General features: G+C 48.4%; 1 protein-coding gene across 1 annotated transcript; it reads right to left on the bottom strand.

Moving 5' to 3' along the window:
- Positions 1-10,291: 10,291 nt before the first annotated feature.
- Positions 10,292-17,863, bottom strand: MYL9 (myosin light chain 9). Its single transcript, XM_063092675.1, has 4 exons — positions 17,758-17,863; positions 14,248-14,457; positions 11,930-12,091; positions 10,292-11,057 (listed from the first exon to the last, which is right to left on the bottom strand). Exons 2-4 carry the CDS (start codon positions 14,429-14,431, stop codon positions 10,885-10,887), a joined length of 519 nt encoding a protein of 172 aa, XP_062948745.1. The 5' UTR covers positions 14,432-14,457; positions 17,758-17,863; the 3' UTR covers positions 10,292-10,884.
- Positions 17,864-24,000: the final 6,137 nt, after the last annotated feature.

The raw sequence follows: 24,000 nt of genomic DNA, 5'->3' as shown, positions 1-24,000 counted from the left end.
ATAATATAGATGGTTCTCAAAAATGTTATGGTAAGTAAAAGAAGTCAGACACAAAATAATAAATATGGTATGACCAGTTCACATAAAATTTTAGAAAAGGCAAAGAAATCTGTAAAGAGTAAATCAGTGGCTGCCTGGTTTGAGGTGTGGGAAGAGGGGCTTGACTGAAAAGGGGCCTGAAGGGACATTTGCCAAAACTGATTTCATTCTGCACTTAAAGTGGGTAAATTATATTGTTTTTAAAAACCCCACACAACCATGGGACATGGACAAAGCAGTAATAAAGAGAGGCAAACTCAACAATAACTGGTGATGTTTAATCATACATCAAATTTAAGTTGACCAGCAGCTTACATACTTAGTACAATTATGTTCTTTGATCACTGGGTTGTAAATTTATTTTCTCATGGGGCCGGCCTGTGGCTCGCTCGGGAGAGTGCGGTGCTGCTAACACCAAGGCCACAGGTTCGGATCCCATATAGGGATGGCCGGTTCGCTCACTGGCTGAGCGTGGTGCTGACAACACCAAGCCAAGGGTTAAGATCCCCTTACCGGTCATCTTTTTAAAATTTAAAAAAAAAAAAAAAAAAAAAAAAAAATTATTTTCTCATCACCCCAAATGGAGATATTTTATAGCTCAGCATCTGAATCAACAAAATCCTTTAGAGTCCAAGTATGTTGTGCCTAATAGTTTCCCTTTAACTAAAGTGAATTCCTTTCTTAATGGCAGATTTTGATCTGACTTTATAAGTTTCTTGCTCAAAGGGAGGAGTACTTGTGTTCTCTTTTTGTAGGTCTTTATCTGTAGAGCAGGAGAAAGCTACTGGACAGTTTTGGCCAGCGCACAGCATGGTCAGATAGACTCGGAAAGAGCAACCCAAATTGGCCCTGGGAGGATGGATGAGAGGCAGGGTGGGCAGAACCGGGAAGGCTGGTTAAGAAGCCCTTGCAGTTCATGGAGCTGCTTGCTAAAAAAAGGTTTTTTTGGTGTCTGGCATATAAAAGAAATACCTGGAATTGGGTAATTTGTAAGAAAATGAAATTTATTGCTTATAGTTGTGGAGGCTGGAAAGCCCAAAGTCCAGGGAACATATCTGGTGAGGGTCTTGTCCTGGTGGTGACTAGAGCAACTCAGGATATCACATGGCGAATATGGTGAAGCAGAGAGAGACTAACCTCCTCGTTCACTCTCTCTTTATAGCCACCAGAACCACTCCCATTATTCCAAGAATGGATCAATCCTTTAATGAGGGTACGGTCTTCATAATACAATCACTTCTTCAAGGCCCCACCTTTCAATCACCATAATAGGATTTCCCATCCTCCTGACGGTCACAGTGGGTATCAAGCTTCTAATACATAAAACTTGGGGGATGCAGTTCAATCCTTACCAGTTGGTAACAGGGATCGAACCCTTGACCTTGGTGTTATAACACTGTGCTCTAACCAACTGAGCTAACTGGTCAGCCCCGCACGCTTAAAATGTATGAATTTTTCTATACATAAATTATATTTCAGTTTTTAAAAAAAGACTATCACAGTAGTCCACATAGAGTCTAAAAGTGAAATAAAGAGACCTAGGCCAGGTGGGAACAGTGGGACAAGTTGGGGACTTGGTATTCTGGCTTTAGAACCGACAATGTTTCAAGAGAGGCGAGGAAAGGCATGGGGGAAGGTGGGGGGCCAGGGTGGGGGAGACAGTCAAGTTTACTGGAGAACTGAAGGTGAGCATTTCTGACTGGGGCACAGGAGCCGTGGCCAAATGCATAAACTGACTCTGTAGCTCTGGGGGTCCTGCTAGGAAGGGGGCCCGAGGAATGGCCTCAGAACCCACCCTCCAGTGTCATGGTCGGTGGAGGAAGGGGACCACTTTCTTGGGCAAGTTAGGGAAGGTGTGAAGGGTATCTGGGGGAGGCCTCAGACACTCCCCTCGCCTGTTCGTCTCTTCTCCCAGACCTGTCTGGGGGTGGGGTACAGAAACCAGGTGACAGAGGTCTGACCCACTTGGGTTTGATTCTAGTTTCGATGTTCCCTGGCAGTATGATCCTGGACAGATTGCTTTAACTCTGTGACCCTCAATTTCCTCACCTGTAAAATGATGATAGCATGCAAAAAATAAGTACAAAATAAAATGAGGATAATATCCTCTTTGGTGGCATATCACTCATTTGTCCCCTTTCCCTCTTTCTAAAAATGTATTCTGCAGTTTCCCTGCCACTTTAAAATGTGCCTTGTGTGGTTGGAAGACGATGAGGCAGTGTGTGGCCCTTGGCTGAGAAATCCCTTGAGGCTCTTAAGGGCACCATGGGCCTGGGGCTGCTGGTCCCTTGGGATGGCTTCCTAGCCTCTTGGGACTGGAGGGACCTTACAGGTCCTGAAGAGGCAGCGGGCCTCAGGGAAGGCCGACTGGGCTAGCAAGTGGGCTAGCGCTTTGTTTCAATTTGCTTGGTGGCCTTCGGCGGCCCCTAGTGGCGAAGTGTAACAACGCACCATACCTGCAGTGGTGGGTTTTGCCGCTTAGTTTTTGTATAGTTTACCTTTGCTGCAGGTCCTGGGTAGAAGTTCCTTCAGTACGTTTTTGCACTGTGGCATGTTTTTTTTTTTTTGGCAGCTGGCCAGTAACAGGGATCGAACCCTGAACCTTGGTTGATGTCATTTTTTCTTAGCATTTGGGAATTTTTCTTTTCCAGAGGTTGCGATTTCCCACTAGATTCCTCTGAACTGAATTTACATAACCAAAATATTTTCTCCTATAAAACCTTTTTAAAGTCACAGTCATTTTATTTTATTTTATTTTTATTTATTTATTTATTTTAAAAAGATGACCAGTAAGGGGATCTTAACCCTTGACTTGGTGTTGTCAGTACCACGCTCACCCAGTGAGCAACCGGCCATCCCTATATGGGATCCGAACCCGTGGCCTTGGTGTTATCAGCACCACACTCTCCCGAGTGAGCCATGGGCCGGCCCTATTTATTTATTTTTTTAAAGATGACCTGTAAGGGGATCTTAACCCTTGGCTTGGTGTTATCAGCTCCACGCTCACCCAGTGAGCCAACCAGCCATCCCTATATGGGATCCGAACCCGTGGCCTTGGTGTTATCAGCACCACACTCTCCCGAGTGAGCCACGGGCCAGCCCTCGTCATTTTATTTAGTAACTATTTATGTAGCCCTTTCTATGTACCAGGCACTGTTCTACTTTATACACTTTATAAACTCTTTTAATCCTGATAACAATCCTACAAGGTAGATGTTATTATTTCCATTTTACAGATGAGAATCTGAACCTCAGAAAGGTAAAATAACATGCCCGAGTTTATGCAGATAATAAATGACAGAACCAGGATGCAACTTGAATTTTGTACACCTAATTATTCCATTGTGTTACCTCTGACCTCAAGATTATTTTCCCACAAGTTTCCATGTGAAATTGGGATGCATCGATGTGCTCAGTAATAGCTGAACTTAATAATATTAAGCTGGTGCTTAATAGCTGAACTTGGGCAACTTAGCTTCAGGTCTGAGCCCCAGTTCCTCTTCAGGGCAACCTCAGTCCCCCGGAGCCCAAGGGATGGTATCTCCCTTGCAGAGCCCATACGAGGGGTTACATGAGTTGTTTTAAAGTTTGATTTATTTACATGTCTTTCCACAGATTCATTTTAATGCACAAAGAAGGTCCTGGCAGGTGCCCCTCCCCCAAGCCTAGCATGGGATTTTGCACATGATGGGCCTCCCACAAGTGTCCTGGTGGCGGAAAGGAAGACCAGCTCTAGGGAAAGCCTCCCTGAGCTCTTCTGGGAAGCTGATTTTCTAGCCCAGGGAGAGGTGCTGGTAACTTCTGTGAGTTTACTAGAGTCAGGTCCCAGGTGAAGTGATGATATAAAGTAACTCCCTTCACAATGCCCTGATGGAGCTGGTTCTGTTGCTTTTCTTTGTTTGGCAGATGAGGTTGGAATGGAGGCCAGTGGGTCACCCAAGTGACTCGGTGTGTGTGGGGATCAGGCAGGGGCATGGGTGGTGGGATGGTGGTCCTGTGATGGCCCCACCCACCCTGAGTGCTAGCTTGGAAGAACAGGACTCTTTAGCACAAGAGCCAGCCAGAGGGCCTGGGCCACTGGCCTCTTGAGATGGGGTCTGAACATCTTAGAACTTGAGGGGCCTTGGAGGTTATCCAGAGGCACCTGGCATCTGGAAAGCATACAGGGCTGGGAATTCTGAGTTCTTTGTCCTGAGTGAGCTGGGTGGCCCTGGGCTTGCCACTACCCCTCTCTGGGCCAAGGCTGGGATACAAATGGCCCTTTTAGCTGTACTGCTCCCTGGCATTAGTCCAGCCTTTCCATTTTGTGTGTGGGGACACTGAAGCCCAGAGAGGGGTAGAGGTTTGTCCATATAACTTTATAGCCAGAAGAATTCTTAAGGTCCCTTTATTGGTCAGTGATGTGGAAAGTGCAGGGGCCCTAGAATCAGGCTGCCTGATTTTTTTTAAAGCATCATCCTATACAGTGATTGAGTGTAGGTTTTACTCTTACAAGTTATGTGACCTTGACCTGAGTAGGTCATTTAACCTCTTCCTACCTCAGTTTCCTTAGGTATGAAATTGGGTTAAAAATAGCTCCTCTTGGGGGCTGGCTGGTTAGCTCACTCACTTAGAGCATGGTGCTGATAACCCCAACGTCAAGGGTTCAGATCCCCACACTGGCCAGCAGCCAGAAGAATAGCCTGTCTTTGTGAAACAAAGTACATAATAAAATGCAATTATCCGTATAAGACATAGAGCCTGGCACATTGCCCATAGTAATTTCCCAATAAAAGTGAAACGTCTGTCCCTGTTTCAAACTCTCCGTGGCATTTATAGTCACATCCAACTCCCCCAGCAGCCTGCACAGATCAGGATTCATCACTTGTCTCTGCACTGTCTGGGAGGTCCAATACAATGTTGTTTTTTAAAAAATCTTATAAATACAGTGTTGAATAGAAGTAATAGTGGGCACCTTTGTCTCACTCCTTTTTACAAAGGAAGAGATCACCTCCAACCCCCCTCCCCTTCTCTTATATGGGCTCCTCAGCTGGACCTAGGAATGAAATTGACACAGATTAACAATTATTGGTTTTACATATACATGGGGATATTCACAAGAGAGTAAAGTCCAAAGAATTGGACAAAGCAAGACGCTTTTATACTTTTTAGACAAAGAATGATAAATTTGTGAAGAAATGACAAGACCAAGGGGCTCTGGCTAGGGGCAGTAAATTCTAGAGGTGTCGCTAGGAGATATATGGGGGGGTGTAAAGCTAATGGGAGATAAGGGTTACTTGGGGGGAGGTTTATTTATTCAGGCCCATCACAGCCCCAATTCCCAGTGTCTGGTGATAAGGGCTTTTTTCTCGCCCTGGAACAGGGAGGGCACCTCTTTCAAGGAATCTTTATGGCTTTCTGCATGTAGGAAAGACAGGTCAGCTGCACGTTCTGAAACTACAGTTTGTCCAGTTCAGCTTGAAACCAGCAGTTTACCAGTCTGGCATGTTTGGGGATGGCATGTCCTTCACTTCTTCACCTCTCATGTTTTCCTCTTTAGGACTATTTGATCCAGGTTCTTTCTCCTTAGATATTCTAAATCAGGTTAAGGATATTGCCCTCTATTCTGATTTCTTAAGAATTTTTATCATGGGCCGGCCCCATGGCTCACTCGAGAGAGTGCGGCGCTGGGAGCGCCAAGGCTATGGGTTCGGATCCTATATAGGGATGGCCAGTTCGTTCACTGGCTGAGTGTGGTACTGACCACACCGTACAGAGTGTTGTGATCCCCTTACCAGTCAAAAAAAAAAAAAATTTTTTTTTTATTATGAATAGGAGTTGATTTTTTAAAAAGGTTTTTCTGCATCTATTGATATAATCACGTTTTTGTATTCCTCTAATCTGTTAATGTAGTGAATTACATCAATGACTTTTCTAATATTAAACTGCCCTTGAATCCCATGGGATAAATCCTACCAGGTCATTATTTGCTAACCTTTTTAAATATATACTGTTAGATTTGGTTTGCTCATATTTTGCATAGGGATTTTGCATCTATATTCATGAATGAAATGGGCCTGTTTTCCTTTCTGATAATGTCTTTGTCCTCTTTTGGTATCATAATTCTGCTAGAACAGTCTGTGTGAAATCAGGATGATGTGTTCCTTGAAGGTTTGGTGGAGATTATCTGAGCCCCCCCCATGCCTTCTTTGTGGGAAGATTTTTATCTGCTGCTTTAATTTCTTCAATACTTACTAAAAGAACTCAAACTTTTTCTTTTTTTCATATTTTTCAATATTTTATTATACCTTGTATATTCTTGGAGCTACTTCTAGGGCTCTATTTTTCTAGGCATTTGTTCATTTGGGCTAGGTTTGCAAAATCTAAGCATAGCCGTGAATAATAAGAATAAATTCTTGGTCTTTGTAGTTATTACTTCCTTTGCCTTTGTTGTTAGTCTTATCTCCACCCGGGCACAGTTCTTCGTCAGATGCTGTCTCCTTCAGGGTTGGGAGTGGAACGTTGTCCTGAGATTACTCTGAAGCTCCAGACTGGAGGGGTGGGGCTGGGGGCTGTTGAAAAGACAGCCGAGATGGTTCAGCCCAGCCTTCTCTTTACTGGTCGCCACTCCCACCCACTGGGGCCCAGCCACCTTCAATGGCCCGAGGGGATTCTCTGTTTTTAGATCTTGTTACAGTCTCTTAACCTCCCCCTGGCTTCTGTGGAGTCTCTGGATTGGTCAGGGGTGAGAGCCTGTCTCCTCCTCCTCCTCCTCCTCCTCAGGAGCTGGGAGCTCTTCAGCTGCGACCTTAGGCTTTTGCATCAATGGTTTTGTCTGCGTGAGGGAGCCTGATGTGATTTTTGCCTCACTTCACACCTTCTGGATTCACTTCCCCCACCCAGGTCCCCCACACAGGGCATCCCTGAGTCCCCATGCTGCCCGTCACACTAAGCTCCTACTCAGTACCCTGGGTTCTGCCCGCTGTTTTCTGCACTGTCTCCCCCATGACGCTGTGAGCTCCTTTAGGATCGGGACCTTGTTTTGCCCACCTCCAGAGCTCCAGTGTTTATTATGTACCTGGCACATAGTAAGTGCTTCAGTTGTGTAAGAAAAAGCTGGTCAACACCCACGTTCACAGCAGCACTATTCACAATAGCCCAAAAGGTGGAAGCCACCCAAGTGTCTATCAATGGATGAATGGACAAGCAAAATGTGGTCCATACAATAGAATATCATTCAGACTTTAAAAAGAAGGAAATTGACACATTACAATATGGATGAACCTTGAGAACATTATGCTAAGTGAAATGAGCCAGCCACAGAAGGACAAATACTGTAGGACTCATTTATGTGAGGTTCCTAGAGTTGTCAAGTTCATAGAGACGGTAGTGGTGGTTGCCAGGGCTGGGAGGGGGAATGGAGAGTGTTAATGGGTGTAGAGTTTCAGTTTAGGAGGATGAAAAAGTTCTGGAGATGGGTGGTGAGGGTTGCACAACAATGTGAATGCACTTGACACTGCTGAACTGTACATTTAAAAATGGTTAAGATGGTGAATTTTGTTATGTGTGTTTTACCATAATAAAAATTTTTAAAAAATTTATCAGAAAATAAATGTAACAATGTGTGAGTTACCTGAGGTCACACGACTTTTTCCAGACAGAACTATTGCTCCTGGGAACATAATTATTAAAAACCCAGGCACTTTCATCAAAGATCCAAGTATAATAATTAAAACTTGAAAATACTAGGAAAAAAGAACAATTTACAATTTTTCAATAATGTTGAACTTAAAAATGATTGCTGAGCACCTGAAATGTGCTTATTGTTTGTATTTCATCTGAGATTTCCCTTCATATCATTTGCCCATGTTTTTCTACTGAGTTGTCTTTTACTGAATTGTTGAAGCTCTTTATAGTGTCATTAACCTTTTTTGGTTAAATGTGCTGCAGATATTTTCTCCCAGTCTGCATTTGGCGTTTAACTTTGCTTGTGGTTTGTTTCTTTATTTTTTCTTTCTATTTGTTTATTTTTTGGCGGCTGGCAGGTACAGGGATCCAAACCCTCAGCCTCGCTGTTATAACATCCTCTTGCTCCAACAGCTGAGCCAACTGGCCAGCCCCTGCTTATGGTTTCTTTAGTCCTGAAGAAAGTGTTTAGTCTTCATACATTTATTTTTTATTTTTTATTTTTTAAAGATGACCGGTAAGGGGATATCAACCCTTGGCTTGGTGGTGTCAGCACCACGCTCAGCCAGTGAGCAAACCGGCCATCCCTATATAGGATCCGAACCCGTGGCCTTGGTGTTATCAGCACCGCACTCTACCGAGTGAGCCACAGGCCGGCCCTAGTCTTCATACATTTAAATCCATCAGTCTTTTCCTTCATGGCTTCCGGGTTTCATGACAGGCTTGGAAAGTTCTGGGGGTGCTTCACAGTCACTTCTGAATGTTGCCTGAGATAAGTAGAACACATAAGCTGCTGCTTTTCCTTTTTTTTTTTTTTTTTGTCTGAAAAGATCTTTTTTTTTTCCCCCTATGTAAGGATCCAAATCCATGGCCTTGGTGTTATCAGCACCACACTCTCCCAAGTGAGCCACGGGCCGGCCCAGAAACTGCTAAGGTCTTAATAAATTAGTTCATGAAATGAAAAACCACCAGCTCCCCCAGCCCCTGAGCTTGCCCTGGGGCATTCCTGCTCTGAGCCCTTTGCTCAAGCTGTTCCCGCCTCCTGGCCCCTCTTCCCCTCCTCACCTCCTCCTGCAGATGCTCCCTGGCCTGCTGCTCCTGACCTACCCTTCCCAGAGTACTTTCCTTTTCTCTTTCTGGGGGACCTGGCAGCCCCAGGCCAGCTCTTAAACCAGTGAGGCTGGACTGGTCCTGGCTTCTGTCCAGCGTGGAGGCTGGTAGGCTTGTGAAAGGATCACAAACTGGGGTCTGGAATCTAAGGGCAGTTTGTTTCTGATGACACGTCCTTCCAGGAAGGCCTCTGGTGCTGCTTTGGCTCTGCCGAGAGGTCTTGTCTTGTGAGCCTGGCGTTGGATGTGTGTGGCCAGTGCTGTGAGAGACACCCAGAGCCCCCAGTCCCACTACAGCCCCTCCCTTGAGGCTGGCAGCAGTGAGGGGGTGGCCAGGCTAGGGTCACTCAGGGCCCTGTGTGGAGCTGGGGGCCCACAGTCTGGGGCCAGGGTGGATGGTGTGGTTGGAACTGAGTCTGGGACAGTATTTGGGCCTGGTTTGGAACTTGTTTGGGGCTGGCTTATCTGGATTTGAGATCAGGGACTTGTAGGGCTCAATTTGGAGCCAAGATGAGGCGTTTCATCTGGGCTCTGACCAGGGCCTGGTTGGGAGGGGCCTGGTGCCCAGGTGGGGCTGAGACCTTTTAGGTCCTCCTGGTCTGGTGCAGGGACCCTTGACACCCAGCGCTCCTTGGCCCTGACCTCGGACCTTTACTGTGTGCTGTGGCTGGTGGGAGGATGGGTGCTGGGTGCCTTCTCAGAAGGCAGCAGGACCAAGCTGGGTCCAGCAACAGCTCCTTGATCTTTGCTGGGCTTGGGGGCATATGTACAGTCCTAACCTGAGCCCCATGGCAGGTCCAGGCTCCAAAGGCTGTAGTCTGGTCCTCCCTCTGCCCCAGCCCCACTGCGTGACCTCAGGCAGTCCCTGCCACTCTTGGCTCTCTGGTTGTTCAGCCAACATTTCTGTCCCTCCTATGTCCCAGGCATTGTTGGCAGTGTCCCTGTCATTAAAATGTAGCTGGGGTCCTGGCCCTGCCCACCCACAGACATAAAAGGCTGTGGCCTGTGGAGCAGCTGCTCCTGCTGCTGAGGGTGCAGCCAGGTGCTGAATGGGGGAGGGGGGCAGATGGAGCTGTTAAGCCCATTGGTTCTCACCTCCACCCGTGAGCCACTGGGACAGCCACCTCATCACTGTTCCCAATGCCCCCCTGTTCTTCCAGGACCACCTGGCTTTCCCAGAGCATTGTGACCTGAGATCTAGGCTCTACTCCTGACGGCTGTATGACCTTGATCTCTACCCCATCAGAGGCCCAGACCCCTCCACTGGGATCGGCTGTGGCGATTCCTGGATGGGTGCTCCCCACTCTGCCTTCTCCCTTCCAGGAGGCCCGCTCCCTTCTGTCCACTTCCCCGCTGGCTGGTGTTGTCCATCCTCTGGCCAGGATCAAGGCAGCCATAGGGAGTGGGAGGAGGAGGGAAGGTGTTTGGGGCCTAGGAGGTCCCCTGTTTCACCGCAAGCACAGACACACAGACCCGAATCCGTGCTCAGCCTTCTATTGGAGATTCTGCCTCCTGGGACACATATCCCCTCTACGTGCGTCGTCTTGCGCACACTCCCGTGGTGTGGGCGGGTGCTCTGGTGGGAGGACAGGGCATAAGGGAGGGGTCTGGCAGTCTGCCCTCTGAGAGGGGACCTTAGTGAGCTCGTGTGTTAGTGTGGGGTTGCACATGACGTGGTGTCTGATGCCAGGACACAGGATCCCTTCCTCCTGGGGGCAGCCCAGGAGCGAGCAGGCCACAGCAGAGGCCTGGACTCTCCTGTGGGGCCTCCCTCAATGCCTCTAGGTCCTACCCTCTGGCCCATCTGCCTAGAAGATGGTCCTTCCCTGGAGGGGCCACAGCCTCCCTTTCAGGCCTCTGAGGTCATGGTGGGGACATCTGCCTCAAGCTGGCTCTGTGCCCCTTGCCTGGCACCACTTGGCCCATTTCCTCCACTGGGACCTGGGACCCTCACCCCTCAAAGGGAGGACCCCCTGAGAGGGTCCCGCAGGGTCGTGGGCATGGAGCTGGTACAGGGGAGTGTGTGGGGGTGACTGGGGCAGGGGCTTGGTGTTAGGAGGGCTAGGGTGGCCTAGTCGTCTTTGTCCTTGGCGCCGTGTTTGAGGATGCGGGTGAACTCCACGTAATTGAAGTTGCCTTTCTTATCAATGGGTGCCTCGCGGTACATCTCGTCCACTTCCTCATCGGTGAATCGGTCACCCATGGTGGTGAGCAGCTCCCGTAGGTGGTCCTCGTGGATAAAACCTGGGAGAAGAGTGGGGTCCATGAGAGCAAGGACCTGGGCTGGGACCCATCCAGCACCTCCCACCCCTCAGTCCACCACCAGCCCTTGCAGTCCTCATGGCAGGGGAGGGGCTGGGAAGACACAATCCTAGACTCTGGCCAGTTCAAGGGATGAGGACATGGGTGGGGAGGGCTTGCCAGGGCCCAGAGGGAGGAGTTCTGCAGTGGGACTGTCTGTGGGGTGTGTCTGTAAGGGTGTCGTGGTTGTGAGTGCAGCCAGTGGAGAATGGGCTCCGGAGTTCCACTGCCCTTGCTGTGTGACCTTGGGCAAGGTACTTAGTCTCTCTGTGCCTACTTGATCTGGAAAATGGGGATGAACATATGCCAGCCTGGTGGGGGACTTCGAAGATAGTCAGGAAAATGTTCAGGACAGGCTGAGGCCTGTGGTGTGCCTGTGTCCCCGAGAAATGTTATTATTGCCATCATTGCTCTGTGTGTCCCTGGGAAAAACTAGCTGTGGGACAGAAAGTCCCTTGGAAGATCTGGGGGTGGGGGCTGGGTTCTGTACCTTGTCAGCAAGAAGGGCATGAAGTGGTTTGATTTTGGGGAAGGTCTAAAGCAGAGGGAGAGTGCGTGCGTGTTGGGCTAACAGGTGAGACTGAGAAGTAGGAAGTCTTGGTGGAGGTGGGGCTGGCATTTGGGGACAAAACAAGGAAGCGGCTTGGCCTCGATAGTTCTGGCAACAGAAACCAGGTGGGCGCCATCTGCTCTGGCCTTTGGGGATGGGGCCCTGAAGGCGCAGGGCGGCTGGGCCCCACCACTGCCAGCCCCCAGCCTGGCCCCACTTGCATGCACGGCACCCCGCGGGGTGCTCAGCCCATCATAGGCCTCACCCGAGGCCTCCTCGTCGAAGCAGGCGAAGGCGTTGCGGATCACGTCCTCGGGGTCTGTGCCGTTGAGCTTCTCCCCAAACATGGTGAGGAACATGGTGAAGTTGATGGGCCCCGGGGCCTCGCTCATCATGCCCTCCAGGTATTCGTCCGTGGGGTTCTTCCCTGTGGTGGGAGGGGCATTCTGTCTGCTGTCCTCGAGCCCTCTGGCCCCAGCCTGGGCAAATCCCATCTCCCGTCCCCTTCTTTCCCGGCCCTGTGTGAGGGTCCCACAGACAGGAAATGGTACGTTTTGTAAACTGTAAAACTTGGTGCTGGGAAGGTTTTCTGACTGCTCCTGGGCACACAGCAGTGGATGCCAGGAGTCCCTGCTGCCTTGGCCAGTGCCCTCCTTGGGTCTGGTTGTCAGCAACAGGTAATGCTCTCTCAAGTGTAATGAGTGACCGTCTGCTGACTGCTCTCTGTGTATGGTGCGCCACGTGCCTTATTGTATTGAACTTTGGCACCCTGTGAGGTCAGCATTCTTACCCCTACTTCACAGGTGTGGGACCCAAAGTAGAGAGGGGAGGTGACTTGTCCAAGGTCACGCAGCGAATAAGGAGTGGAGCCAGCATTTGAACCCTGGCAGCTTCACCCCAAATTCCAGGCACAGTTTCAAAAATGGTTAAATCAGTGAGCTTTGGTGTCACACAGGCCTAGATTTGAATCCCAGCTCTGTGCCTCAGTTTCCCTTATCTCTTAGGAGAACTGTGACAATGAATAAGACAATGGTTGCAAAACACTCATAACAATGATTGGCATAGGCCTGTAGACTCTGGAATCAACTTCTGGTTCATAGCCCAGCTCTACCCCTTAGAAGCTGTGTGACCTTGGGCAAATTACTTTACCTCTCTGAGCTTCAGTCTCCTCATTTGTAGAGTGGAAATGATAATCATGTCTATCCAAGAGGATTGCTTTGAGATTTAAGATAAAACTTAAAGAGCTTATTATTACTATTATTATTTTATTTGCTGCTCTTGTCTTTTTTTGTAACCTGATGATGATGTTCTTAACCAGAAGGCTATGACTGATCTGCAGATGTGCTGACATGAGCTACAAACATGAGTGTGTATTTTTCTCAGTAGATGTCCAGGGCTGTCATCGAGTATCAGGGGTTTAGGGTCCTGGGTGCAGGGTGATGCCTTGTAAATGGAGAGGAGTCTTCACATCTCTGAGCCTCATGTACCCTACTGTGTCCCTACAGGATGGCCAGGGAAGCTGAGGCCTGAGAGGAATGGTGACATCATGACCCCAGTGGGGCATTTAGGGCCAGCCCCTCTCTTCAGTGGGCCTCAGTCTTGCCCTTCCATGAAGCTGGAAGGGCCCCAGATGACATCCCTGGAGTTCACTTCCTGCTGGGTGACCTCCTGGGAAAGGGAACTCTCAAGTGAGCCAGCCCAAAGCTGGGAGGGGTCTGGTGTCTAGGGTGGGGACAGTGTCCTATGTCAACCCTCCCACTCGGTTGCCTGGTCCTCCCCAGACACCTGTGGGTGCACACAAGGGCCACAGTCACCATTACACAGGGAGGGAAACAGGCATGGGGCAGTGCCAGGGACCGAGTCAGGGCTGTCTGGCCCCAGAGTGCGTGGCTTGACTGTCACATGGCTGCCTCCTCTGATGCCAGACTCTTCCTGCCCCAGCCAGTGTCTGGTCTGGATGCTCTCACCTGGGGTGAGAACCGGAGTTGAGGGAGATTGTCTGTGGCCAGCACATGGGGAGGGATATGGGGGCAGGGCCACAAGCTGGAGTGTGGAGGCTGTGCCTCTGGGCCTCAGTTTTCCCATCTGAGCAATGGCAAATTGGACTTGATTTCTGATCCCTTTCAGCTGTAAGATCCTGAATCTGGGGAAGTCACTGGAGTCAGTGAAGTTCTGAGAGCCTGGGATGGGTGACCTCTGAAGGAGAGGTGCTCTGGCGTCCGCTTTAGGTCTCTATTTCCCCATTTGTATAATTGAAAGTCTGTGCAGCTCCGACTTTCATTTAGCTGCTGATTCCTTTCTTTAAATGAAATATTACAGCGCAGCCCAATGTACAAATGTGCCCAAGACAGTCCCATTCTGGAATCAGCCTGTCTAGGTTCAAATGCTGTGCTGGATCCCAGGCAAATACCTGAACTGCTTGGTGCCTCAGTTTCCCTATCTGTTAAATGGATGAAGTATTGGCAGCTACTTTCTATGGTGGGAACCCCATGGCTCACTCCACAGAAAATGCTCCGTAAGTCATGAGCAGCCCCTGCCTGGGCCCCACTTAGATCCCGCCCATCCTACCCTGTCCCTACTCACCCATCGAGGCCAGCATGTCATGCAGGTCCTCTTTGTCAATGAAGCCGTCACGGTTCTGGTCGATCATGTTGAAGGCCTCCTTAAACTCCTGGATCTGGGACTGGTCAAACATGGCGAAGACATTGGATGTGGCTCGCTGTGGCCGCTTCTTGGTGGTCTTGGCCTTGGCCCGCTTGCTGGACATCTTGGCTTCAGGTGGATTGGGCTGCCCTGCAGGAAGGGGTGGGGGCATGTGATTCTGGGCCAGGGAATCTTCCTGCCTTCCCCAGACTGGCTTTCAGTTCCTGGGCCTGGCATTCAAGGACTCCCTCAGTCTGGGGGCTCTGGTTACTGAGTTCTTTACAAAAGCAGGTAAGTGTGGGCTCTCTGTGCTCTTTTTTTTTTTTTTTTAAAAGATGACCGGTAAGGGGATCTTAATCCTTGACTTGGTGTTGTCAGCACCACGCTCAGCCAGTGAGCGAACCGGCCATCCCTATATGGGATCCGAACCCGTGGCCTTGTTGTTATCAGCACCACACTCTCCCGAGTGAGCCACGGGCCAGCCCTCTCTTTGTGCTCTTGAACACCCTCCTGTACCTTTCAAGCCCAGGGAACATTAGGAGTGCCCAGCAGTAGGGATTAACTGTCTTAGTGCTTGAAAAGCCCCTGGAATGGCACCAGGCACAGAATAAGCTATTTTTGCTGTGCCTGTTTGGGTAAAACACTTAGGATTGGGTTTGGTGCCAACCATTAACATGCTTTATCTCCTTTAATCCTTAATAGCATTTACACTGTCCATCTCTCTGTCTCTCCAAGTGACAAGGTATGTTGACATGTGGGAGGCAGTGAGGACTGCCATCCAGGCTCCTGGGCCCTGCAGGAAGGAGCTGGATCAGCAGCCCCACGTTCCTGACATTCTTTGTCCTCTGCCCTCCACCACCAGCCCTCGGCCCTGCCCACTCTGCTCTCTCAAGGTTCTGGGAGTCTGTGGCTGGCTACCCACCACCCACCCACTTCAGGGAGCTTGACCAGCCTTGACGTGGGTGATAGACCAATCCTGGGCCCTGCTTCTCGTTCTCACTCCCCAGTGCTTATGGGGGCATGAGGCTCACTCAGGCTGGGAAACCCAGCTCCTTGTCACCCTGTTTAGATCTGGCCTCTTAGTCTTCAGCCATTCTCTCCCATTCCATAGACCCAGACCTGCACCTGACACTTGGAAGCCCTTGGAGGTTCCTGCTGTGCCCCAGAGCAAGTCTGGCCCTGCAGCCTGGCATTCAAGGCCCTGTGTGAACCCTCCTGGCCCTCTGTCTCCGATTGACCATAGCACCCCCCTGCGATCTGCCATCCTGCCAAGCTGTTCCCTGGCCACTCCGAGACTTGGTCCCTCCTCCTGCGGTGCTCTTCCTTCTCCAGCCCAGTTTTTAAAATACCCTCTTGGGGAACTGTTCCCCCACCCTTGCTTTGACAATTAACATTTAAAGATCTCTCTCTCCCTTGTGTTCAAGGCCAGCGTGAATCCCAGATTTGTACCAACTGCAGTCTATGGTGAGGCTAACAGATGCTCGTGCCAGGGCAACTGTACACATGGGGAAACTGAGGCCAGGCAAGGGACTCTCCCTGAACCCTGTCATTGCTTGTGGGGACTATGCGCCTGAAGACCTAGTACCTTCTTCCCCTCAGCTGGGGCAGTGGGGGGTCTGGCTGAGGTCCCAGGATTGCTGTACCCTCTTTTCTCTGCCCTGAGCCCCTTGGTCCAGGGCTCAGAGAAGCCTTCTCTGCCTGTGCTGCCTGTTTTTCACCCCAAATTGTGTGATTGGGAGTACTCCTTGAGTTGTTTCCAAGCCTTCATCCTATGACCCTGTTCAAGTCATTCTTGGTCCTTGGCCTTTGAGATCCTAAACCCTGAGCTGGGATCCTGGCCAGCCCCAGCTCATCCCCAGGGCCACGCCACCTGTAGCCATGAGACAATGGCTGCCTGCATCCCAGGACTGACACACATGGCCCTCGGTGTTTCTCACATGGTTTAGGGTGGGAGTAGGAAGGTGCTGAGGGCAGGGAGCGCCATTGTCCCTAGAAGCTGACCCCTCCTCTCGCGGTTTGGTGGGGCCCAATCCTTCCCTGAGCCCAGTGTTCTCTAGAAACTTTGGTTCGTGACACCCACAGGTCACCCACAGATGGGAAGTCCACTGTGCCCAGCAGAGGCTGTGATGGTCATCACTGTCACTGCCACCCTCCTGTCTGCAAAGCTCTAGGGCAAGCATGAGCAGGCTCACCACTGCTTTCTGAGACTGGGTGGGCCCCTCTGCCTTCATGGCCAGCCTAGCCTCACCCTCTTCTGTTGTGGAGCCATGACATGGCTGAGAGCACTGAACTTGAGGGTTTGCATGAGGCCGCCATGTCCATCCTAGCAGTCTTGGGAAGCAGGGTTGGGGTGAATGCCCGCCACTGTGCAGTTAGAAAAACAGGCCCAAGAAGGGAAGTGGTGTGCCCATGAGAGGGGTAGAGGCCACCTGGAAGCCAGGACCCTGGCTAGGTTTGGGTTGGTGGTGGCCAGCTTGGCCCTTGCTGCCCTCCAGGCGTGAGCAATGGAAATACCTATCCTCAGAGGCTCACTGGGCCCATGGCAGCGAGGGGCTAAGGGCTCTGTGTGACCAGAAGCAGTTTCTAGGCTTGGTTGAGGGGCTGGGGTCAGGGATGAGCTGGGCCTATACCCATGGAGCCATCACCTTTCCATCCTGGGTGTCCTAGACACCTGGGATCAGACATAGCTGGTACTTGGCCTGTTGTTGACTAGATGCCACCTCCCCCTAACTGGTGTCTGAAGTCCCACCATGACAGCAAAGACCTGGGCTCCCCCCACTGCACCATAGCCTGTATGGCTGGTTAATGCCACATGCCCGTGAGCTTACCTCACCTGAGGCTGAGCTACACAACTTCCCTGAGAGCAGCCAGAGCATGTGGAGGGCTGGGAAGGAGCAGGGACCAACTCTCCCCACCCTGCGTCCTTGTCGGCCCTCTAGGAGTGAGTCCGCAGGGCCATAGCAGCACTTCACCACCCACAGGTGCAGATAGGCAGATGGACCAGAGAGGGGAAGCCTGGGTCCATGGCGCACAGCACCTGGGGTGTGTGTGGGGGGGCTCCCCTGGTCTCCATCCTGCTCTCCTGACCAAGGGTGTGGGGGTGGGGCAGGGGATGGATGCTCTGGAGGGGCATGGAGTCTGACAGTACTCAGTTCCCTCCTCTGTGACACACATGGCAAGCGCATCCCCTCTGAGGCAGCCCGGAGCTCTGGGCTTGGCCTCTCCAGCCTCCTTAGCAAAGCGGGCAGAGCCTGGACAGTCCCTTTCTCTCCCCAAACGGCCCCTGGTCCCAGAGCCCGGAACAGTCTCGCTGCTGCCAGCCCCAGGCCACGCCACTGCCCGTCGCCCTGCAGACCTCCGACATCCCGGCCCCTGGGGCCTGCCCCAGCCCCCATGGCGGCAGCCCTCCCACTCTAGACGCCCCGGCCCCGGCCCCGGACGGGCTCCCACCTGGTGCGGAGAAGGCGCTCGCTGGGTCCGTGGAGCCACGGGCCGGGCCGTGGGGTCTGGGCTGGGGTGGCGGGGGCGGCGCCGGGCGGCCGGGCCTTACAAGGCAGAAGAATGTGCGGCCGGGCCGCGGGGCGGGGCAGGGCGGGCCGCGGGGCTGCCCGGCCTTATTTGGCCTCCACCCACCGGCTGGGAGGCGGCGCGCTCCTGGGCGATCCCCCTTCATGGCTGGTTCCCGACTCCGGGCTCTGACAATGGGGGCCTCCCTGTCGTCGGAGGGGAGGGGCTGGGGGCGAAGAGGCAGAGGGAGGGGGTCTCTGTGGGCCCCCGGGGCCTCCAGCTCTCAGGCCCGCGCCCGCCTTCCCCTGACTGCTGCCCGCGCCCGTCCCGTGGCTCCCACCAGGCCAAGCATGGCCCGGCTTTCCTAGTCCCGGAGGACCAGCCGTCCTCACGCCGGGGGCCGACACGCGACTTCCCGGGAGAACTTTCCGACCCCCGGTTACTTGTCCTGTCGGGCGCAGGGCTGGGTGCTGGGGAAACATGGGGAGCCACACAGTGGGGACCTCTCCAGTGGCTCCTTGTAGTCCGAGACACTGGAGAGTTCTGAGCAGAGGGGTGACAACATCTAGCTTATGTTTTAACTGGCTCCTTCTGGGTGCTGTGTTGGGAATACACCGAAGGGGCCAAGGGGTGGAAGCAGGGAGAGCAGAAGCTGTTCAGAGAGACGTTGATCCAGCCAGCGAGCTAGCAGAGGAGGTGGTGAGAAGCGTGGGCTTCCGGGGTTGTTTCCAAGGTGCAGCCAACAGGACTTGAGGATGGACTGGAACTGGTGCGGGGAGAGTCCGAGGGACAGCTGGCATGTTCTAAGATGGGTGGCTGTGGGTGGAGCAGGTTTTGGGAGAGATCAGAAGTTCTGTTTTGAACATTAATTTTTGAAAACTTTTAATTTTGAAATAATTTCAGACTTACAGTAAAGTTACAGAAATTGTACGAAGAGCTCCTGCATACCTTCATCTAGATTCTTCCATTAACGTTTGGCTTTGTTATGTTCTCTTCTTTCTCTGCATGTCCTTTGTGTTTATTAGCCCCCCACTATTTGAGAGCAGCTTGCATACGTCATGCCCTTTATCCCTAAATAATTCAGTATTTCCTAAAAAGGAATTTCTTTGACGTATCTATAGTACAGTGATCAAAATCAGGAGAATTTTAACATTGATTTAATTATCTGATTTACCACCTATATTCACGTTGTGCCGGTTATCACAATAATGTCTTTCATAGAAATTTTTTCTGGTGCAGGATCCAATCTGAGATCATGATCCTGAACATCAGACTCTCTGTTTTTTCTGTTTGTTTTTGAAGTAAAATGTACATAACAAATCTTACCGTGCTGGCCATTTTTAAGTATACAGTCGAGTGGCATTAAGTACTCTTTGTTGTGCAGTCATCACCACCATCTGTTTCCAGAACTTTTTCATCTTCCCAAACTGAAACTCTGTACACATTGAACAGTAACTCCCCACCTGCCTTCTCCTGGCCCCTGGCAACAACCATTCTACTTTCTGTCTCTATGAATTTGACTACTCTAGGCACCTCGTATAAGTGGAATCAGACTGTGTTTGTCCTTTTGTGACTGGCTTATTTCACTTAGCGTAATGTCTTCAGGGTTCATTCATGTTTAGCATATATCAGAATTTCCTTCCTTTTAAAAGTTAAATAATATTCCATTGTATGTATATACTGTATTTTGCTCATCCGTTCATTTAGCTATTGTGAATAATGCTGCTATGAACATGGGTGTACAAATATCTCAAGTTCTTGTTTTCAATTCTTTTGGGTATATGCCCAGAAGTGGAATTGCTGGATCATATGGTTATTCTATTTTCAATTTTTTGAGAAACTGCAAGCACTATTTTCCACAGTGGCTGCACCGTTTTACATTCCCATCAGTGCACAGGGGTTCCAGTTTCTTCACATCTGTGCCAACACTTGTACTTCCTGTTTTTTTTGTTTGTTTGTTTTGTTTTACATAATAGCCATCTTAATAGGTGTTTTAAAGAAAATTTAAATTGATACAATTTACCTACTATAAAATTAACATTTTGAAGTATACAATTCATTGGTTTTATTATATCTACAAAGTTATACAACCATCACCACTGTATAATCCCAGAACATTTTCATTGCCCCAAAAAGAAACCCTGTGCCCGTTAGCAGTCACCCCCCATTCTCTTCTCATCCCAGCCTCTGGCAACTACTGATCTACTTTCTGTCTCTATCAATTTGCTTACTCTGGAAATTTCATGCAAATGGAATCATACAATGATGACCTCTTGTATCTGGCTTCTTTCACTTAGCATAATGTTTTCAAGGTTCACCTATATTGTAGCATGTACCAGTACTTCATTCTTTTTATTGCCAAATAGTATTACATCGTATGGCATAACACTTTTAGTTTATGCATTCATCAGTTGATGGACTGTTGCTTTGCCTCCCATGGATTTGTCACCCTTTTTCCCTTGGGTGACGGAGCCACCAAAGATTACTCAAAGCCCATCTCTTCTGAGCAGTGAGAAGCCCTGAAAAGGGGTTAATCTCCCAGAACCCTCAAGAGCGAGGCATTCCTTCCATTTGGGAAATTAACCACAAATTGGGGTTCTCTTCCCACATTTATTCTCCAGACCAGGAAGTTACAGGAAGAGAACATAGGTGGGGTTTTTGCTAAGTATAGTTTAACAATTTTAACAATAGAAGCTGGTAAGAAAAGCAAGGTGACATTCTATAATGCAATTAATTCGATCCACTAACAAAAGCTTGATTTTAGCAAACATTCTTACAGCAATTTCCCAGTATCTTTACATATCAATCAGTAACCTGTCTTTGAGCCAGCAACCTTGCTGTATTACAATTTTTTATCTTACAACAGAGGCTTTGGAAAACCAGGCCCTGTGAAGTACATTTGTTTTATGCATAGTTCACAATGGACATTTGGGTTTTTTCCACTTTTGCCTATTATGAATAATGCTGCTATAAACATTTGCTTATAAGTTTATATGTGGATGTATGTTTTCACTCTGTTGGGTATATACCTAAGAGCAGAATTGCTGGGTCATTTGGTTACTCTGTTTGACCTTTTAAGGAACTCCCAAATTGTTTTCCACAGTGCTGCAGCATTTTCAGTTTCCATCAGCAGTGTATGAGGTTTCCAATTTCTTTACTTCCTCACCAACACTTTTTTGGGGGGGGTGCAGCTGACTGGTATGGGGATCTGAACCCTTGACCTTGATATTATAATACCTTATTCACCGACTGAGCTAACTGGCCAGCCCACTTGTCTTTTTGATTCTAGCCATCCTATTAGGTATAAAGTGGTATTTCATTGTGGTTTTGATTTACATTTCTCTAGAGACTAATGATGTTGAACATCTTTTCATATGCTATTGGACATCTGTATATCTTCTTTAGAGAAATGTCTATTTAGATCTTTTTCCATTTTAAAGTTTGGTTGTCTTTTTGTTGTTGAGTTGTAAGAGTTCTTATAGTACTCTAGCTATTATAACCTTATCAGATGTATGATTTGCAAATGTTTTGTCCCATTCTGTGGATTATCTTTTTGTTTTCTTGATAGTGCTCTTTGATGCACTAATGTTTTTAACTTTGAAGTTTAGTTCATTTATTTATTTTAATTTTATTTTATTTTTTTGTGACCGCGCTCAGCCAGTGAGCGAACCAGCCATCCCTATATAGGATCCGAACCCGCGGCGGGAGCACTGCTGTGCTCCCAGCGCTGCACTCTCCCGAGTGAGCCACAGGGTTGGCCCTAGTTTATCTATTTTTTCTTTGGTTGCTTGTGCTTTTGGTGGCATGTCCAAGAAAGCATAGCCTAATCCACGGTCATGAAGATGTACACCTATGTTTTCTTCTAAGAGTTTTATGGTTTTAGTTCTTAAATTTAGGTCTTTAATCTACTTTGAGTTAATTTTGTATGTGTTGTGAGGTAAGGGTCCAATTTCCTTCTTTTGCATTTGTATATCCAGTTGTCCCAGCACCATTTGTTGAGACTTCTTTCCCCACTGAATTGTCTTGGCATCATTATTAGAAATCAGATGTCTATAAGTGTATGGGTTTATTTGTGGACTCTAAACTTTATTTTATGTATGTCTATCCTTATGCCAGTACTGTACAATCTTGATTACTTTAGTTTTGTAGTAAGTTTTGAAATTGGGAAGTGTGCCATCCAACTTTATTCAAGAGTGTTTTGGCTATTCAAGGCCTTTTGAATTTCTATATGAATTTTAGGATCAGCTTGTCAATTTCTGCAGAAAAGGGAGCTGGGATTTTGATAAGGATTATGTTGAATCTGCAGATTAGTTTGGGGGAGTATTGCCATCTTAACAATTTTTAGTTTTCCAGTCTGTGAACATAGGATGCCTTTCCATTTACTTCTGTCTTTTAAATTTTCTCTCTGATGTTTTGTAGTTTTCAGTGTGCAGATCTGCTTTTGTTAAACTTATTCCATAGTATTTTATTCTTTTTGATGGTATTATATGGAATCATTTTCTTAATTTCACTTTCATAGTGTTCATTGGTAGCTGAACTGTTTTTACTCATGATACTTCTGACACCAAATGTGTGGAACTTTTCCTCACACCAACCAATTCTTCAACTCTAGATACCAACTGGGTATCCTACAATTCATTTCAATTCTGACACTACCTGGAATGAGCATCAGACTGCACAGATTTAAGGGTTCAGTCCCACAAGGCTGCCTTCACTTCAGACACCAGTTGCAAGTATTGAGTCCCCAGTTACCCACACTTCTGTCCAACTTTGTATAAATCAGGGGTTCCCACAACCCTCTTCCATGTTTAATAATTTGCTAGAACAGCTCACAGAACTCAGAAAAACAGATTACTTACTGTTACAGGTTCATTATGCAGAATACAGCTCAGGACAGTCTAATGGAAGAGATGTGTAGGGCAAGGTATTGGGGATGAGGGGGTGGAGCTTCCATGCCCTCTCCAGGCTTGCCACCCTCCCAGCAATTGGATGTGCTCCCCAACCCAGAAGCTCTCCAAACCCTGTGGTATGGGGTCTTTATGGAGGTTTCATTACACATGTGTGATTGAATAAATCATTGGCCACTGGTGATTACAATCTCCAACCTCTCTCTCTTCCTGGAGGTTGGTGGGGGATCTAATCAGTCTCTCCCCTCCTGGAGCTTGGTGTGGGACCTAAACATCCCCTCTAATCATGTCTTCGTCTTTCTGGTGATCTGCCCTCAACCTGAAGCTGTCTAGGGACCCCCAGCCACCAGTCATCTCATTAGCATACAAAAGACACTCTTAGCACTCTGGAGATTCCAAAAGTTTTAAAAGCTATGTGCCAGCAACCAGGGACAAATACCATTTATAAAAAAAATTTATTTTTTATTATATTACAGTTATATATAGAAATACAGTTACTTTTTCTGTACTGATGTATCCAGCAACCTTGCTGAAGTCCTTTATTAACTCTAATACTTCTTTTGCAGATACCTTAGGATTTTTTACATGAAAAATTATGTTGTCTACAAATAGAGATAGTTTTGCTTCTTACTTTCCAATGAGCCACTTATTTACGTTAATTTTTAATTTTTATTTATTTTAAATATTATTTCCTTGCCTAATTACCCTGGCTGGAACTTCCAGTTCAATGTTGAATAGAAGCAGTGAGGGAGGACATCTTTGTCTTGTTTCTGATCTTAGGGGAAAGCTTTGTCTTTTACCATTAAATATGATGTTAACTGTGGATTTTTTATAGATGCCCTGTATTTTTTTTTCTTTTTTGATTTTTATTTTCTCTTTTTTGTAGATGCCCTTTATGGCTTGAGCAAGCTCTCCTTCATTCCTAGATTGTTGAGTGTTTTTATCGTGCAAGGGTGTTGGGATTTGTCAAATGCTTTTTCTGTACCTATTGAGATGTCTTTAGTCTCTTAATTTAGAACTGTTCCTTAGCTTTTCTTTGTCTTTCACAACACTGAAGTTTTTGGAGTCCAGGCCAGTTACTTTGTGCTCTCTCAAGATTAGCTTCAGCTTATACATTTTTGACAGGAATACCATGGCAGTATGTTATGCCCTTCTCAGTACATATGAGAAGACATATTAGTTTTTCCCATCACTGATAATGTTAACTTTGACCACCTAGTTATGGTAGTGTCTGCGAGGTTTATCCATCATCGAGTTACAACTTTTTCCTTTTGTAACT

This window comes from Cynocephalus volans, chromosome 1, assembly GCF_027409185.1.
Source record: "Cynocephalus volans isolate mCynVol1 chromosome 1, mCynVol1.pri, whole genome shotgun sequence".
NCBI lineage: Eukaryota > Metazoa > Chordata > Mammalia > Dermoptera > Cynocephalidae > Cynocephalus > Cynocephalus volans.
This window is presented reverse-complemented; position numbering and strand designations above follow the sequence as displayed.

What these genes read in the sequence shown, in the direction of transcription:
- MYL9 (XM_063092675.1), bottom strand. Translation starts at nt 14,431, where the DNA reads ATGTCCAGCAAGCGGGCCAAGGCCAAGACCACCAAGAAGCGGCCACAG. An exon ending in TGACATGCTGGCCTCGATGG is followed by an intron (nt 12,092 to 14,247) that starts GTGAGTAGGGAC and finishes CTCCCACCACAG; the next exon opens with GGAAGAACCCCACGGACGAA. An exon ending in CTTCGACGAGGAGGCCTCGG is followed by an intron (nt 11,058 to 11,929) that starts GTGAGGCCTATG and finishes CTCTTCTCCCAG; the next exon opens with GTTTTATCCACGAGGACCAC.